At 38.7% G+C, this 17,789-nt stretch overlaps 2 protein-coding genes across 4 annotated transcripts in view; one reads left to right on the top strand and one right to left on the bottom strand.

Moving 5' to 3' along the window:
• The window catches only part of LRRTM3 (leucine rich repeat transmembrane neuronal 3), a 79,032-nt gene extending 67,339 nt beyond the window's left edge, over positions 1 to 11,693 (top strand). For both annotated transcript variants that reach the window (XM_032694681.1, XM_032694680.1), the window contains one exon: positions 10,056 to 11,693. In XM_032694681.1, coding sequence (XP_032550572.1) covers positions 10,056 to 10,265 — 210 coding nt within the window. In that variant the 3' untranslated portion in view covers positions 10,266 to 11,693. The remainder of the gene's footprint in view (positions 1 to 10,055) is intronic.
• CTNNA3 (catenin alpha 3) overlaps positions 1 to 17,789 on the bottom strand; it is a 431,146-nt gene that overhangs the window by 302,550 nt on the left and 110,807 nt on the right. The window lies entirely within an intron of this gene.

Here is a 17,789-nt window from a genome sequence, read left to right on the forward strand (position 1 = left end):
AAGGTTTTTTAAGAGATATGAAAATGCTCTTGTTCAAACAATTAGAAAATATCAATATGCCAGCTATTCAACTGAAGTGCAATGGTAGCTATATGGAGAATTGGTATTTTGCCTATTTTAGTTATTCTTTGAATAGATACATTATGATCCACTCCTCTCTGAGCAACACAAACCCATCTCACAGAACAAAGAAAGAACGGACGGGGAAAAAAACCCCTGGAATTCTGTGCAGCATATACTAAGCCTTCAATGAGAACAGCTGCAGAAGACTGCAAAATAGACTTCAAATATAAAGCACTTCCTATAATAAATAAACCATTTAAGTTTCAGCAAATTATTGAATCTCAAGGGATGTGACTGTGCCTTTCAACTAATTTAAAGATCTACATGCAAAAAAATTGCATGCACACTTGGATTTCAATCAGGCACTTCAAGGGACTTTAAAACTAGAAAAAAAATCAGCAAAGGGATTAAAGCAGTCTCAGTACAGGCCTTCCATCTCTGACAGGTATGTCTGGATTAGTCATTGGAATAATATTACTCATATCATAAGCTGATGCAGGCTGTGAACATCAGATTTTTAAATTTTGTTTATTAATTTGTTTGAGAACACTGTGCACGAAACGACACCATTCCATGGGAACAGGCTGTTTGAAATGTAAAAAGAGGAATTTATATTGCAACGTGCTTGAGAATGAAATAAAAAACACATGCTTAACATTCTCATTCATTAAGTAGTTTCCAATACCCAAAGAGACACTATTATGATATGCCTTTTAAATGATGCACACGTGCCATAAACACTGTTGCACAGCATGGCCTCACAAAATCCTTGCTCTCCAGCACAGTGCAAGTTCTTTTCCATTCCATTCATTCCTTTCCATGAGGGCCTATAAATTTTGTGGCCCTCATTCATGACATCCCACAAATTTTGTGGCCCTCATTCATGACATCCCACACAAGTCCAATCTCTGCAGACACTGCGTGGATGTCTCAGCAGCTCATTCCATGGGCTTGTCACAGCTGCAGGATCAGCCTCTGGACACCGAAACCCTCCACCTCAGTCCATGCAGCAGCAGAACTTTAAGCATCAATGGCTGACAGCTCAAAATTCAGCACTGCAGCTGGGGGGTTTCCCTGCTTGTCTCAGCACCCCCAGGCTATCCTGGGATATAGCACTTAAGGGAAGAGAGCATTAGGGCAATCTTACTGAAAAGAAGCCAAAGAGATACAATAAAATACAAAGAAAAGAAAAGGTGAATGAGATAATAGGCTAATGGCAGCCAACAACAATATAACTGGAAGATGGAGAGGTTACACAAATGATTAATATGGTTAATAATAGTAATAATAATAAGGATGCTTCCTCTTAAAGACAGAAATAGAGGGAAAACAATTAAACAAAGGAAGTAAGAAAGGGTAACATTTGGAAGATAACAGGGCAAAGTAGAAAAAGGAAGACATCTGTACCATCAGATTATCAAGCTCCTTGATATTTTTTAAACCCTCTTTACTGGGGTTGTAAGAACTTCAGCTTTCACTAAATTTAGAACCTAGTTTTCATAGTTAGATTTAAAAAAAAAAACAACACTATATAATATTCCCCAACTTCTCACACACTGAAAACTAAAGAACAAGCTAAAGATTATATCTACAAAAATACCCTCCTTCTCTTAAGGGAGGCTCATGATCCTTGGAATCTGACCACCTCTACTACCTCAGAGCAGGTAATACTTCAATTTCTGGTTCACTCAGTGTTGTTTATTTCGTTGCTGTTCTATTTTTCTGTAAACAAGCCTGATGATAAGTAATGAGATTGACTATTACAGCACTTAGAAGATATTAAAATTGCTTGTTACATTAAATTAATTAGAGAAGGATAAAGAGAAATAAGATCACATTAATCACACTCTACAGAAGCCCATCTCATGCACGAGAACATGAGGATTACAGTCCGCCAAGAAAAACTACTTATACCCCAAAGACAGCCCAGAAAGTTCAACTATCAACCAAAACAAGAAAACTTAATGAAAATCTGTGAAAATAACTGCAGCCTGTGTCATAACTGATTAGATATTGCGTACAGTCAGCCTGCAGTAATTTTTTCTCCTGACAAGGAATACCACTGGTTACCACCCACAGACCTGACTTTCCACCGAGCTCTCCAAAACAAAAAGTTTCTGCAAGAAAAGCTGCATGACCAGGCCTTGGACCATCTGACTAAATAAGGCACTCTAATATTTAACCAAGTCTAGCTTGGACAAGCTTTTCTAAACTTAACTCCAATCTGTTGCTTCTTCTACTTTGTGATACAATAGGTTTCGGTTTAAGGGACACATGACACAAATCTATATTATAAATCAAACTGATCTCACTGGTTTCTTTCGTTCAGCTTCATTTGCTCCTACACACATCAGTAAAGTCTTGTTTCCTTCTTAGTATTCTAAGACTTTCAGAGGAAAAGGGAAAGAGTTGCACTGACCTATTTGAGAGCTTGTCAACATGACTTAAAAGTGTACAGGTACAATATAAATCCATTATCCAAATATGTGTGGCTTACAGACACATACCCTGAGACATCTCTAGAAATACATGATTCACTTTTCAAAGGTGTCTTCTTTAATGTGCTTTTATTCATGCACTTTCTTCATATTTTAAGATTGATTTCTAAATAGTGAATTAAAACTAAGATACAGTATGATGGTCAGGTTCTCCAAACTGCAACAAACTTTACTAAGACAAAAAGGAACTCCCTTTCTCTATATGTAACAAATGTTTTCTAGGCAATAGTTTGATGTGAATCCATCATTTTTTCAGCATGTAAAGTAAAAGCTTTATCTATGTTGATTTACTTTTAGTCCCACAAAGTTCAGAGCTGCCTTTTTTGAACAATACTCAGTAATTATGCCTTCAGTGCCTATCCAATAAACAGCAAGTTTTGCATAAAAATTAAAAACAAATGAGGAGTCTAAAAAGGTTAGTGTTTAATTAGATATAGATGTAACTGTAATAAAAATTTAGAACTACCTTACGATAATATACACTTCATTATTAAATATTATGAAGCATATTTCAAACAATGCAGCAACTGAAAGGATCAAATTCTACTCCTAGACTCTCACACCTGCTTCCCTAATTCACTTTACTACATTGCTGCTTGTTATTAGAAAAAAGAAACAAAAATACCAAACTGTAGCCTATTAAAAAAAAAAAACAAACAAAAAAACAAACAAACAAAAAACCCCACACAACCAAAAGAATCCACATCAATACAAATTGAGAAGAAAAGCAGAGGAGATATTTACCTTCCCAGGCAGAACAGTATTTACATCTTGTTCATTTGTTTAGTATTAATAGCTAGCATAGCTGTCTAACCAAAATAAAATGTAAAACACACTTCTTTCAAAGTCAAGCCAACAATTAAAGCTAATCAACTCACAAGTTCTTCTCATCCCATGAATGTCACATTATTTGCAGGAAGGAAAAATCTTAAGCAAATGTCACGCTGTTCAAATTTTAAGAAAATTAACAACATGAAAGACAAAAGTCCAGCAACTAGGAAACCACAGCTCACTATGTCTTAGCCTGAACCCAATGAACTGAATTAGAATGAAAAACAAAACCTTTTAATTCTGCTTTTTCTTCTTCCTTATCTTCTTCTTAAAAATAAGAAAGGGGTGATATTCTGTAGCAGTTGTTAGCAGCTCTTCACTTTGGCATTTCCAAAACTGGTAAAGGTCATTGTCAAAATTAGCATATTCAACTTGCTGAAAAGATTTTCTTCTACTAAAATTAAGATGCCAAATCTACATTGACATAACTAAAAAAATTTTGCCTGGTTTCCTCACAGAACCCAGCAGCAGTTTAATACTCTCTGTACTCTCTCCCATCCCTCAGAAAATACCAGCTTATTCTTTAGGTGTCCAACATTCAAAGCAAACGTTCCAAAGGTCTGGCCTCTGTTTTTCAGGGTGATTTTTACTTTTTAACACCATCTCCTCTCCTGCATCATAAATTACTAAAAATTCATGCTCAACATTGAACAGACGAGAATACTGTTACTGATGGACTATAATTGTAATCATGCACTTACTAAGGTTTTTCCTTTTTCAGTATCAAAGTGAACCTAGGGCATTCAGCCACAAAAACAAGTCAAGAAACAGGAGCTCTTTTTTGTTTCTTATATCACCATGGAGACAACTGGTCCTCACACTGAGAGTGGCAGAATCCACGGTTTAAAAGGCCTAAAACACAGATGTGGCTCAGGCCTCTCACCTGCCCTTTGCTTCCTCACTCTTGTCTTTCTCTGTCACGAGGAATGTGCAGTTACCACATATGTTTAGTCTGACACAGCAGTGAAGGCTGGGCACAAAACAGACGCCCAGTAACACCTGGTTGCACTATTTCTATATAGGAATGTAGAATGTGGGACCACAAAGGTAACCAGAGATGAACAAGTTGAAATAAAAACATGACCAAACCCAAGCAGAGCACATGAAACATACCACTACTGTGTAGCAGAAGAAAAGCAAGAGTTCTTGAGTGTTGGAATTATGTACAACATCTGGACAGGTGTGCCCTTTGGATAGAAAACACAATTCTCCCTCAGCAAGAGGGCACTAACTTAATGTTTGCGTGAAGAACAATTCTGCTGTTCAATGAAAGCTATTCTTGCTGCTTACACTTTTGGTAGGTTTTTAATTACAGCCTGAACTGAGTAGAAAATTAGTTTGAGAGAAGCAGGAAAAAGCTTAAAAACATCTTTCCCTTTGCATTTAACTCCTCCCTGCCATTGCAGAGGGACCTGGATAGGTTGAGAGTTGGGCTGATTCCAACAGGATGAGGTTCCACAAGGCCAAGTGCCAGGTCCTGCACCTTGGCCACAACAACCCCCTGCAGCGCTACAGGCTGGGGACAGAGTGGCTGGAGAGCAGCCAGGAAAGAAGGGACCTGGGAGTTTGGATTGACAGGAAGCTGAACATGAGCCAGCAGTGTGCCCAGGTAGCCAAGAAGGCCAAGGGCATCCTGGTCTGGATCAGGAACAGTGTGGCCAACAGGTCCAGGGAAGTGATTCTTCCCCAGTACTCAGCACTGGTGAGGCCACACCTCGAGTGCTGTGTCCAGTTCTGGGCCCCTCAGTTCAGGAAGGACATTGAGGTCCTGGAGAAGGTCCAGAGGAGAGCAATGAGGCTGGTGAAGGGACTCGAGCACAAGTCCCATGAGGAGAGGCTGAGGGAGCTGGGGCTGTCCAGCCTGGAGAAGAGGAGGCTCAGGGGAGACCTCATCACTCTCTACAACTGCCTGACAGGAGGTTGTAGCCAGGTGGGGGTTGGTCTCTTCTCCCAGGCAACCAGCAGCAAGACAAGAGGGCATGGTCTTAAGTTGTGTCAGGGGAGGTTTAGGTTAGATATTAGAAAGAATTTCTTTACAGAGAGGGTAATCAGACATTGAAATGGGCTGCCCAAGGAAGTGGTGGATTCTCTGTCCCTGGAGGTGTTTAAGAAGAGACTGGATGTGGCACTTAGTGCCATGGTCTAGAAACCGCAGCGGTAGTGGATCAAGGGTTGGACCTGATGATCTTGGAGGTCCCTTCCAACCTGGCTGATTCTATGATTCTATGATTCACAAGGAAAACTTGGTGAGTTCATACCTATTCCTTGTAACATTTCACACCCAAGTTCTCCCCAGCCTATCTAACAACGTATTGCCCTTTGCCAGGCCTTTAGAATTTGGACTTTGAAAGGTTCCAATGTGCAAACACAAAAGAAGAGCAACCTCAGAATTTAGAAGTTTGAAGGAAAACTAAGATCTTTTGAAGTGAGTAGCAATCTCTGCAGCAATCTCTGTCCCTATTTCAGCACTTGAAAGGGACAACAATTCAATCCAAGGCACTCGTTGCCTTCTGGTGTGGCCTCCTCAGTGTGTGTGCAAATACCACCACCGACAAAAAGCTACTTCTGGTAACCTTACCCCCATGGCTGAGTTACATTTTGGTAGAAGAGCTAGAAGGAGCTCAACTGTAAATCCATGACCATCAAAAATTGGCTATAGCAGGTTTATCTATTCCTTTAACAGAAGTTCGAGTTTAATTATCTCCCCTGTTTCACAGTGCAGCACTTTTAAGTAAATACATGCTTGAAGAAGCAGACAAAGAAAGAAACGGGACAAGATGATAATCAGATAGGTGCTTTCTTTTCATAAAAACCTATCAGACAGCTCCAGGGCCTTCTAGAGAGAAAATAAGATACTTATCACATGCAAGACCTGCCTAAATCACAGAGATAATTTAAATGCAGGGGTGCAGAGGCAGGAGATGTAGATGTAGGTACAGAACAATCTTGCTACAGTCCTGTCCTAAGACATCATAAGAAAAAAAAGTCACAAACTAATGGATGGTAAAGTATCAGGTTTGTTTTGAGGTTCATTTGAAATAACAGGATTCTTCATATGGTCACGAATGAAGCATTTAATTTTGCTTCATGCCAATAATACCTGTATGGTTCCCTGCTATATAATGCAAGGCCTTGTTCCTTTTTTTTTTATTGAAAACAACCACAAAACTTCTGTACGTAATAGATTTAACTCTCATATGTTGACCATATGCTGATATATTATATTCCCATGCTATGCTGTACAGGGTATTGTCATTACACTGTAATTCTGTACATTTTCAGAATGATCTATCACAGCTCCATCACTTCTCTTGATTCTATACTTCAGATCATTTTTTTCTATTCAGTGTGAAGCCTGGTTTACTTATTTTCATTCCTCCTTCTTATGAGCATCTATTTTCAGCCCTTATTGCTGTCATCCCCATGGGTAATATTCCATTGCCCTATCCTAATTTCCCGTGCCCACATTCTCAAGCCACTCCAAACCCGTGGCTGTGCTCTCATGCCTTAATTTTCCAAGCTTTCATTTTCAAGATTCTGTGGCCGAGTCTCAAAATCCCCCCAGGAGGTTTGAACACCTCACAGCTATGAAATTTAACAAAATACCAACATTCTTAGGCTGAAAATATTGTCTCTGGTTCTAAATACAATACATTCAGAAAAAAAAAAATGCTGTTTCTCAGAAAGACCCAGCCAAGGTCAAGTAATCAGATAAGAACACAGCCACAACACCAGAAGCTTAATAAATGCTCCAAGCCTTTGCAAGAACCCTTCCCATCTTTGCTGACTGCTGAGATATTCATCTGTAGCTCAAAGCATTCCCCTCTCCAACCAGTTCACATCTGTTTAGCAGTAAATACACTTCTGCAGGCTGGATAAAAGAACCTATTTCCTGCAGAGGTCTCTGTAACTGCTACAGAGAAACCAGAACCAAATTATCTCTCTTCTTTTTTTTTTCTTCCTTTAAGAAAAGCTTTCTTTTTAATCTGTGGTAACTTTTCAACTGCCAGTGATGACTGAAACAGAAATGCAAAGAAATCAACATTCCAAACACTGGACTACATTCTTTTCAGGACTGAACAGAGTTATTTTAAAAAAAATTGGAGGTTGTTATACAGTTTTGTAAATACAAACTTTTAGCTATGCTTTCTGTGTAAAATAAGTCTGGAGTTTTAAACTTCCTCCCTGAAAAGACAGGGTTGCCTGAACTTCCCTCCTCACTGTACAGAAATTTAATACTATGCAATGAAACACAGCTTCCTTAAATAGAAACTGCAATTTTAAGGTTTCTGAACTGTAAATCTCAGATAAGCTGGGGCTTTTTGATGCTCATCTGAACTCCAAACAATATGAAATTCCCACATCACTAATAATTACACAATGCAGGGATTTTTACTCCAGAACTGCTGTCAGAGAGGAGAGCTATCATCATAAATGCTGTGATAGTACTTATTTGAATAAGCTGAAAGAACAGGAGGTTTCTAGAACTAGAACTTTTTACTGAGACATAGCACTACCAGAAGGAAAAGAGGAAAGAAAGCTGCAAAGGAGGAGATACAAATAGGGATGTTCCCTGTTTAGTTGCCATGCCATGAGGGTTGGTCTAAAAAGAAACACGGCAGGTGATCAGATCCTGACCATTCCAGGAAACAGAGACAGAAGGGGACACACTTAAGGAGGGAAATCAGATTCAGCAAGAAAAAAGGAGCAGGTCAGAAGAAACTATCTGTAAGATTTTATAACAGGTCTGCACATCACTAATATTCTAAAAGGCACAGATTTTGCATTCTACAGGAATGACCTGGTTACAGGAGAACCAGCCCAGGCTCTTCTGCAGAGTGCAATCATTCCTGGCTCTTGTTTGCCCAGAGAAAGGTAGAATTGCCAACACGACTTCACATATCACTTCAAAAAACAGCAAAGGAGAACCACGTAAGCTTTTTTTTTTCAGAACGTAAACTTGACCAGCCTAAGGAAAATGCCGTTAATTCGAAAGTTTTTCTGTTTCTCTCATCTCAGCTGGGCCTTTGGTCTCCTCTTCTGTGCCTTCCCACACAGGCCTCTCTCTATATACATATGGATGATGGAATCATAGAATCATAGAATCAGACGGGTTGGAAAGGACCTCTGAGATCATCAAGTCCAACCCTTGATCCACTACCACCACAGTTGCTAGACCATGGCACTAAGTGCCACATCCAGCCTCATCTTAAAAACCTCCAGGGACGGAGAATCCACCACTTCCCTGGGCAGCCCATTCCAATGGCTGATTACCCTCTCTGGCAAGAATTTCTTTCTAATGTCTAACCTAAACCTCCCCTGGCACAGCTTAAGGCCGTGCCCTCTTGTCCTACTGCTGGTTACCTGGGAGAAGAGACCAACCCCCACCTGCCTGCAACCTCCTCTCAGGTAGTTGTAGAGAGCGATGAGGTCTCTCCTGAGCCTTCTCTTCTCAAGGCTAAACAACCCCAGCTCCTTCAGCCTCTCCTCATAAGAATGCATGTATGCAGCTGTCTGCATTCCATAGTAATTCCACATGGAGCTCCCTTAGCCCTCCCTGAACTGCTGCCCAACCTCCCGTCCTGTTGCTTTACTGCAAGGTTGCCACGGCAGCGTCAGAAAGAAATTAGAACAAGCCCACACCCATAATTAGCTTGTTTCTGATTACAGGTCTGCAGCAGCTAAAGTGCTCCTTTGCTCCCTTCTGCTTTCCTTCTATGCTGATACTCCTGGAAACAGAACATGCTCCAATGCCAGCAACTTAGACATATTACATTAAAAATACATGAAAAAAGGCCATGGGGAATATGACCAATTAATAAGGTCATAACACACACACACTGTCTGCAGGACAGAGTACATGTTCACTGCATTGCAGCTCTAGAAGTAATCCATGTCCACGGTGACCCCATCCAGTACCATGCCACGTCCATGAAATTAGGTTAGAATTGGAGCTGTAAAACTACAAATATATACACTTCAAAATCTGTATGAATTTCATCTCTGATTCTACAGTGTATTGTATGTCATTCTATGCTGAAGTGCATTCAAAGCCCCCAAGAAAATAGTAAAGAAAAATTCCTACGCTTTTCAGCTGAAGCATTTGAATTAAACCTGCAACAGGGAAGCTTCCAGAAGTACCGCAGGATAACAGTCTAACAGGATATTGGACCATATTTACTGAAAGCTGTTAAATTTAAATTGATGCTTATGCTCTAAATAATAGGAACCATCTCATCTGTATTTCCAAGCAGATGGTATCACACCCACTGACATATTCCAGCAAGATTCACCAGCCACTCTTGAACTTGAACAGGCATTCCCATTTCATTTGAAATATTTCCTGATAGGTTGATTTTAGCTGAGGCTAATCACACTCTAAAGATAATTCAAGTTCAATCACATCTTAACCCTCAAAAACACATTCAAGCACATACAAGCCCTGGGCCATAAGACCAAAGGTGGTAGAGGTCAGATTTAAAACATCCTAGTGAAGACCAGGGTTTGGGTGGAGAGGAGGGGGTAGAAGGATAGAGAAAAGGAAGACAATTTTTTTTTTTTTCACGTGCAGACAGTCTGGTTTTTCAACATCAAATTCAGGCTAGTACAATTTGCTTCTGTCTTCTGGTAACTGGCTGTTTTTCATCTTTGTTTTTCCCTTAGATACCATTGTCTATGAATGTGTCAACATTTCTTGCCTATGATCAGCCCACGCTCAGTTACTGTGGAGTGCATCATGAACTGCTTGCTCACAAGCCCTATGACTCAAATAACCAGGAAGAAACAGTGGAAACACACCTAGAGACTGATCTGGATCTGAGCACAATAACCACAGCAGCCCGGATCAAGGACCACAGTCAGCAGTTGGCTTGAATGGGGGCCAGGGGGTTTTTTGTTGTCGGGGTTTTTTTCCTGTAGCAGAGGCTGCAACCAAATTCTATGTAACATTATGGACAGAAGTGAGAAGACATAATACTATGGGTTCTAAGATTCCTGTTCAAATTAAAAACCAATCACAAAGATTAATTGTTTCAAGTCTACAATTTGTAATTAGTTAAGCTGTGCAGTATTTTTTGACTTCAGAGTCTGACCCTTGAAGTGAATCTTTTTCAAAACCCATCCTACCTACCTGTATAAACTGTACAGATGTAATGTATTTTTCATATTGTAAAGTTTCAATTACCAAGAACAGCTGGTATGTACAGTGTCATAATTTAATTACATCTTATTTTACAAGTTTCAGTTTCTAAAGTTTCAAATTAACAAGTTATTTCTTGTGTTATTCAGTTACTCTGTTTTGTAGGGATCATTTTGTTACTGCTTTTGTGCCCAGAAAACTTTAACCTAAAATTCTGTCCTTTGCAGAATATGCACCATTTTTACCGTGTTTAATGTGTAGAATTTTATCTACTGGTTCCAGAGGGAGGGTTTAACTATTCACTTCTAAGAAATTCTTGAAATATATAGCCAAGTTTTCCTAGAAATGATAATTCAAAAAAAAAAAAAAAATTTAAATTTTCCTCAAACTTGCCTGTTGCCTTGAAATACAGCCTGATTTCTAAGTCACAAAAATGTATCAATACATTTTAACAACAAAGTTTATGTATGCAACTCTTAGCTAGGGCTGGTGATGTCTTGTAAAGTCTCAGTGTTCTGCAAGACAATATGGACAGGAGACTTCAATAAGCAGCTACAAAATCGACTGTGAAAGTAGAGTCTGCCAGATCAGGCACTTGCACTTCTTCTTAAAGACAAATGGGTCCAAAATCTACTTATGCCACAGACAGCTGCTCACAGAAGTGGCAACAGAAACAAGCCCTTACACTACTCAGAAAATGTAAAATATTAATCAAAAGTAAGAAACATCTATTTGCTGAAAAATATAGTAATTTGGAACAAATGGTATAGGTTAATAGGCCCCCTTAGCATTGTGATACAGTAAGCTAAGGAAAAAAAAAAACCAAAATGTTTAAATAATAAAAAAAAAATTAATTCATTATTAAGTCTTTACCAATTACTACATTACCTTTTTGTCTATCATTTAATATCTGGGTCAAAGCATTCTTATATCCCATTCTTTGGTTTTAAATCCTCAAGACTTCTCAATACTGTATGAGAGTAACTTTTATACCAATACTCTCATGTCGTAATCACAAAAGATTACAGAAATTAGGTACACATTATATCATGCCAACTTGGTGAAATTCAAAAGGGAACATGAGCCTTCCAAAATATAGGAGAAAAACGTTTCATATGGTGAAGCAACTTTTTTATAATAAAGAGAAATTATGTAACCACAAATCTATTTTTCTGGATGTTTATCCCAACATATTTTCATGTAGCTTCAAGGCAGAAGACTGAAATTTAAAATTACAGTAAAATTGGTTGTACAGAACAAAGTGAATATAGTGAAAATACCTTCAAAAAATTGTTAACAAACAAATCTGCATTCACTACCTCTCAAGTGAAAACAAAGTGTCAAAACAGAATACATTATATTGGTTATTTATTTGGCATCTTAGATTTTGTAACATATTTTGCATAAATCATTTGCTATTCAAAACATCACTTGTCTTTTAAAGACTCATCTTAAAAAGTTCCAAACTTCAATTTCTTATTTCTTTACTACATGGGTTCTTGAATTTGTGGTCACCTTCTCCAGTGCTGGAATTTTACTACCCACAGTTTGAAAAGCCATTTTGGTAATGGTAGCTGAAACCAAAAAGGCAGGTGTCACTCCAGAGTCGAGTGACTTCTGTACTGCAGGAAGAAGTCAACTGCATCCTTCCACAGTTCCTTCTGAGGTTTAATGTTTAGGCATTCTGGCAGTGGAGCAGGCCTGAGCTGTCAGGATCAAACACCACGCTCCCAAAAGATCGTCTCAGTTACTCTGTAATTCCTATTATTTACCTTGGCCAACTGTCCTCAAGTATTTACAGTGTGGGAACAAGGTCCTGGCACTGTTGCAGTTACTCAAAACGCCCAAGTGTTCAGCGGCTCCACGTACTCCTGATTTCTGGAGGATTGTACAACATGAGTATTTCCAATGTTAGACACTAATGAATTTAGTCTAATATGAGAAAACGTCTTCTTATGCCAAGAACATAAGTGCATCTGGTTAAAGAAGCACGACTGGGTAGATATTCACATACACACAAACAGTTCTCCTTCTCTTGATGAATTCCAAGACTTGCAGCCCCAGACCAATATATCACTAGGTAAATGGTAGAAGTAGAGTCACAAAAGTAGCAATGACTCTCCAACCACAATGATCTGTTACACTCTCACAATCAACTTCCCAGGCATATGAAATGCCAGGCTCTCTGTAACCCCCACAGGCCCCTCCAGTTCTCTGGAAGATGGATACAACATCCCAGGGCCCAAGGCAGCAGCTCACCCCAAACCTAGGCTGTTAAAACATACATTTCTGGATATATCAAGTGGATAGCATTTTTTCAATGGACTACATCAACCTGAAACCTGCTATTCTCAACAAGGTGGATGTCCTCAAGAAAGCCAGATGGCAGGTAGGTACCTTCTCTAAAAAATCTTCATCATGAAAAAAATCCAGGTTAAGCTAATCCAAACAAGAACCCATTCCTAAATTCCCGTGTTAGTGTGTGTACACCTGCTTTCCAACATATTCTTGCCAGTGCTGAGTGCACAGAAATACCAATTGCTGTAGTTAACATGAACAAACAAAAAACCTAGCACCTCACAAAGCCCCAGCCTTCTAAGCTAAGTTAGCAAGAAGAAAGTAGGCTGAGTGTATGGGTGCAAATATTTATTACCAGGGGGTCACTTTCATGTATCATTTCCCTTTGCAATAAAGATCCATAAACCAGAAATAGAAGTAGCCAACAGCATCAATCTCTGTCTCACAGTTAAGTGACACTGCCAGACCCTGGCAGATCTTTTCACCAAGAAAAAGCTGGGTGAATTCATTATGCTTGCAAAGTACAAACTGATAGAGAGTATAACCTCCAGCAATAAAAAAAACCCAGACAATTTGAAAAATAAATCTAGCTACAAGCAACAATTTCCACCATCCATCAGTGCATCAGGAGGTACAGCAATGCACAGGGCTGAAACACTCACTAGGAAACCAAGCCCGAGTATCTGAATGGAGGTCCTGTCTAGAGAAGAAGGTACATAAGAAGATAAATGATTAATTTGAAAAATTCCTGCATGTCTCAAGACAGTTTAAAAAAAAATAAACACCAAAATAACATCTAGAGAAGACTGCTTTAATTAACAAGAAAATTTGTAGTACAAACTATTCTCAAGGGTTCTGAGAGCTACCACTAACAAACTGGAAAAAAAACAAAAAACCTCAGAAATATACACAATTTTCAGAGATACGTCGTAAATATCAGCGCAAATATCAGATTTCTTTTAGCAATACACAACAAATGGAAAATGGTAGCCTCAGAAGTTGTGTACTAACTTGCTTTACTAATACACTCTCATTTTCTCTCCCTCTCTCTCAAGACATTTATCATCTTCTGCTTTTATTTCCAAGCCTCAGATTTGACATGAAAAGAGAAACTGTGCAAAAAAGCAAAACATGAATGGTAAAAAAAAAAATAAAATAAAACTGCAAGGGCAACACCATGACCTGAAAACCAAAGCCACAAATCCAGTACCAATGGAACTGTAACAAATCCTGGAAATTGCTTTATTAGCAGTGAAGATACTCAAAGATGGCTACTGCAAACTAATTACGTGATCACGGATCATGGCAGATAGAAGTAGCTGTATTCAGCTCCCAGCTGGTCTAGCAAAAAGGGGCAGTTGAACAGGTGAAAAAGAACAGCTTAGCTCCTGTTCTCTAGCCCAATCCTGCTCTCCTGAGGGAGAGGCCTTTTTGCTCTGGAGTTTTGCCTGGGTCGCAGGGGCCTGGGCTTCCTGAAGGTAAATCTTACCAGTAAAGGCTGAATATAATAATGGTTTTACTTGGTCAGATCACAGGTCCACCTGGCTTGATAATCTGTCTCAAACAGCAGCTGAGAGATGAAACCCAAAGGACCAAAGACTGGGGCAGGCACAAAGCAGTATTTCCCCAGAAAGCCCCCACAGATCTCAAGGATTTGCAGGTCAGGGACTTACTGAGCCAAGCGTGGCATCTTACCAGTCCCTCTCTGAACGTGTACACAGCTTCTTTGAATCTTATAAACTGGTAGCATTCACAACTGCTGCAGAAAGTAAATCTACTTTGACAAGAAGAGCTGCCTCTTCTCTTTGTTCCAGTAGAAATGAAGGATTTCCATTTTCAGTACAGAAATACGACTATCATAGAACTGATAATGACAGCTTGACAACTGCCAGGGAGCACGAACAGCATCCATTCAGTCACCTGAAGTGCAGACATCACCTGAAACCCTGTGGCATTAATTATCAGATTTCCCCGGGGATGGGGGGGGGTGTGCTGGGGGGACTTAAAAGATTCAGCTCACCAGAAAGGTGAATTTATTTTTTTGCCAGCTTTCTCAAGTCCAGCGCAATAGTAACCAAACAACAGGCCTGCTTCTCCCAAAGCACTGCAAACACTTTTCAACATAGAAAGAGACACACAAAACTCTATTAGATACAACTTTGACTGTATGATCCATATTTAAAAGCAGATGTTCGTTAAATTCCTCAGAAAAAATTCTAACATTTCAGTGAAATAATAGCTCTATTATAAAGTAACAAGGCCAAATTTCATTATCCTGCTCTACTTCATTATGGAATCTGATTAATTTTAATTATAAAGTTTCAGAATAAATTAAGGTGAGCATAATCAGAGTTCATGATTAATGTTACTTTAATGAACACCCAAAAATTAACATTTTGCCACTAGAACCTTGCCAAGAATTTTTATGTAAGCTGAAGTGCAGTGTGTACAGCTGTGAAAATCCCACATGGCATGGAGCTTATAATCTACTTGATCAACATCAATTTTATATGTAAAACTCATTCTTAAAACTGTCTCTTTTGATGGTTAAGTACAAAGAGGTGCCTGCTGTGTAACAGCAAATGAACCTGCAACAAATAACTCATTACACCCAGCCCTGTTACATTAAAGCTCTAATACATTCATAACAGCGGACACTGTTCCACCACTACAGACATGATTCATGTAAGGGTAATATTATATAAATGAGCATTAATTAATGTCACATTAGTACAGAATTTCTTTGGATTAACATTAATGTTTGATGATTGCCTTATCAATTGCCTTAAGTCAACTGACAGGAACAGGATGGATGGTATTGTAATGAACACCAAAGGGATTAAAACTGTGCAGTTATACGAGAATACGGCTTCTCCAGCTTTCACAGAGAGTACTTTCCACTTTGTATTCCATAAGAAACAGACTTTTAAGGTGAATGCAATTCAGCAATAGTTCTATCTGCAATCTAATCATAAGTGATTGCACCAATGAAACATACTTTGAAGTCCAATAATTCAAACATTGCTATACACTAATTCTGTGTTTCTTAGAGAACAAAACCTCATCAACTAGGGCTGAGAATGCTCATTAAAAGAAAACAATGTGTCTCTGCAGCACTGTGCACTTCAATAATTCCAGGAGTTTTATACAAGAGTGTGTCATAAATGAGGCATGGAAAGCCATTAACTCAACCATTCATATTGAGTATTTTCTTATAATTTATTCTTTCAAAAGAAATAATGAAACATTTATTTTTCTAGTAATAATGATGCACCTCTCTTTCATGTCTTGCTGTTGGTAACTTTATTTTTAAAGAACCTGTAAACTCACACAATTAGTCTAGACTTTGCCATCCAAAAGCCTTATTTCTCATTTTCAGGAAAGGAAAAAATACAGCTATCAGTGGTATATCTGAATATGCAAATAAGATTCACGAACAAGACTTATTTTTCTTGTCTTCTGCTCTAGTATTATCTAGACAGTTCATACTTCTCTTTGCACTTCTGCAACTTACCTCTTCCTGCATGTTCTAACTGTCACAACTGAGAATGACAAAAGTACAATAAAATAATTCCAGCCGATATATCAGAGGGAAATGCCTCTCCAGGTATCCATCTCCAGAGCTGAGCAGGTTTGCTGCCTACCAAGCACATGATAAAGCTTGTCTGACTCCTCTTCTTCATCACTAGATCTTGCAAATATAAATTCATAAGTACAATATAACATGTTAATAAAAATCCACTTCTCTTCTTTTCATTCTACCACTACACAAGGTGATGTCAGGATTTGGTTTTCTTTTTTTTAATCTCTTTGCACCCTAAAGTCTTGAATCTATATGATTAATAGATGTCAGTATCAACTGTTCTAATTCCACTTCCATCAAGTGATTACAACACAAACTTCAGAAGTTTCTGGAAGAAGCACACATGACGTTGTCCCCATCTCAAACCAAAACCAACATTACTAAAGACAGGTGCTTCTCTAATGTCTTAGAAACCCTCCAGTCTCCGGGGAACACAGTATCTCCAATCAATCTGTATCCATGCTTAACTTGTCTTCTTATTAGATTATTTTTCCTTATGCTTAACTTAAGTGCCCCTTGGAGGTCTACACTCATAAATGCCATGGCCACCTTGAAAAAATGTCATAGAGGCTACCAGAGACTGAGAGTCTTGTGATGTTTTAAGAGAAGAAAGTAAGACACTTTCCAAAACTTGAGCTTTCAGAAAGATTGCTTGTGAAGATGACCAGTACATTTAAAAAATAAATTAATCTTTTTAAAATTATATACTTAAATGGGAATGGAATTAGTGAACCTGATTGGGAATAAGCATTATTGATTAAATTTGCTTTGTAATCCTATGTACTGTTTGGCTTGAATATAGCCACTTCAATGCTACCTTTTTCCTTAAGCTTTCTTCCATTTATTTATTTCTCTGAATAACTCCTTGAATTTAGAAAGAATCTTGCAGAAGATACCTGGACCCCAAACAGGCATAAAGATCTGCCTCTGCTCTGCAGGATCAATCTCATGCTTTAAATTTCAAATGACAACTCAAATGGAAAGTGCTGCCAGTCTCGCCTCTCATCTTCACAAGCTTTGGCACTTGTTCATTCTTTCCTTCCCTACCTGCATGCATTCTGCCTCGGGATTTTGGAAGCTCCACCTTTTCTTTAGCAAGAAATTAAGTTCCCTGTCTAACTGAAGAGATAAACAAGTCAGCAATGAAGAATGAGGGTGAAATGTGATAACTACCAAAAACAACCCCTGAGAACCTTACAGTTATTTCTCACCCAAAGCCAGTATCTCCATTAAAGCTGTCCAAATATAAATCATCCCTTCACTGAAAAACACTTTCTCCTATGAGAAAAACTTTAGGGAAAACATACAACTAGGGAAAAAATTAATCTTATCTTTACAGGAAAAGGGGTATGTGTGCAAAATGGAGAAAGAAAGGAGA

This window comes from Chiroxiphia lanceolata, chromosome 8 (genome assembly GCF_009829145.1).
Source record: "Chiroxiphia lanceolata isolate bChiLan1 chromosome 8, bChiLan1.pri, whole genome shotgun sequence".
NCBI classification, from domain to species: Eukaryota; Metazoa; Chordata; class Aves; order Passeriformes; family Pipridae; genus Chiroxiphia; species Chiroxiphia lanceolata.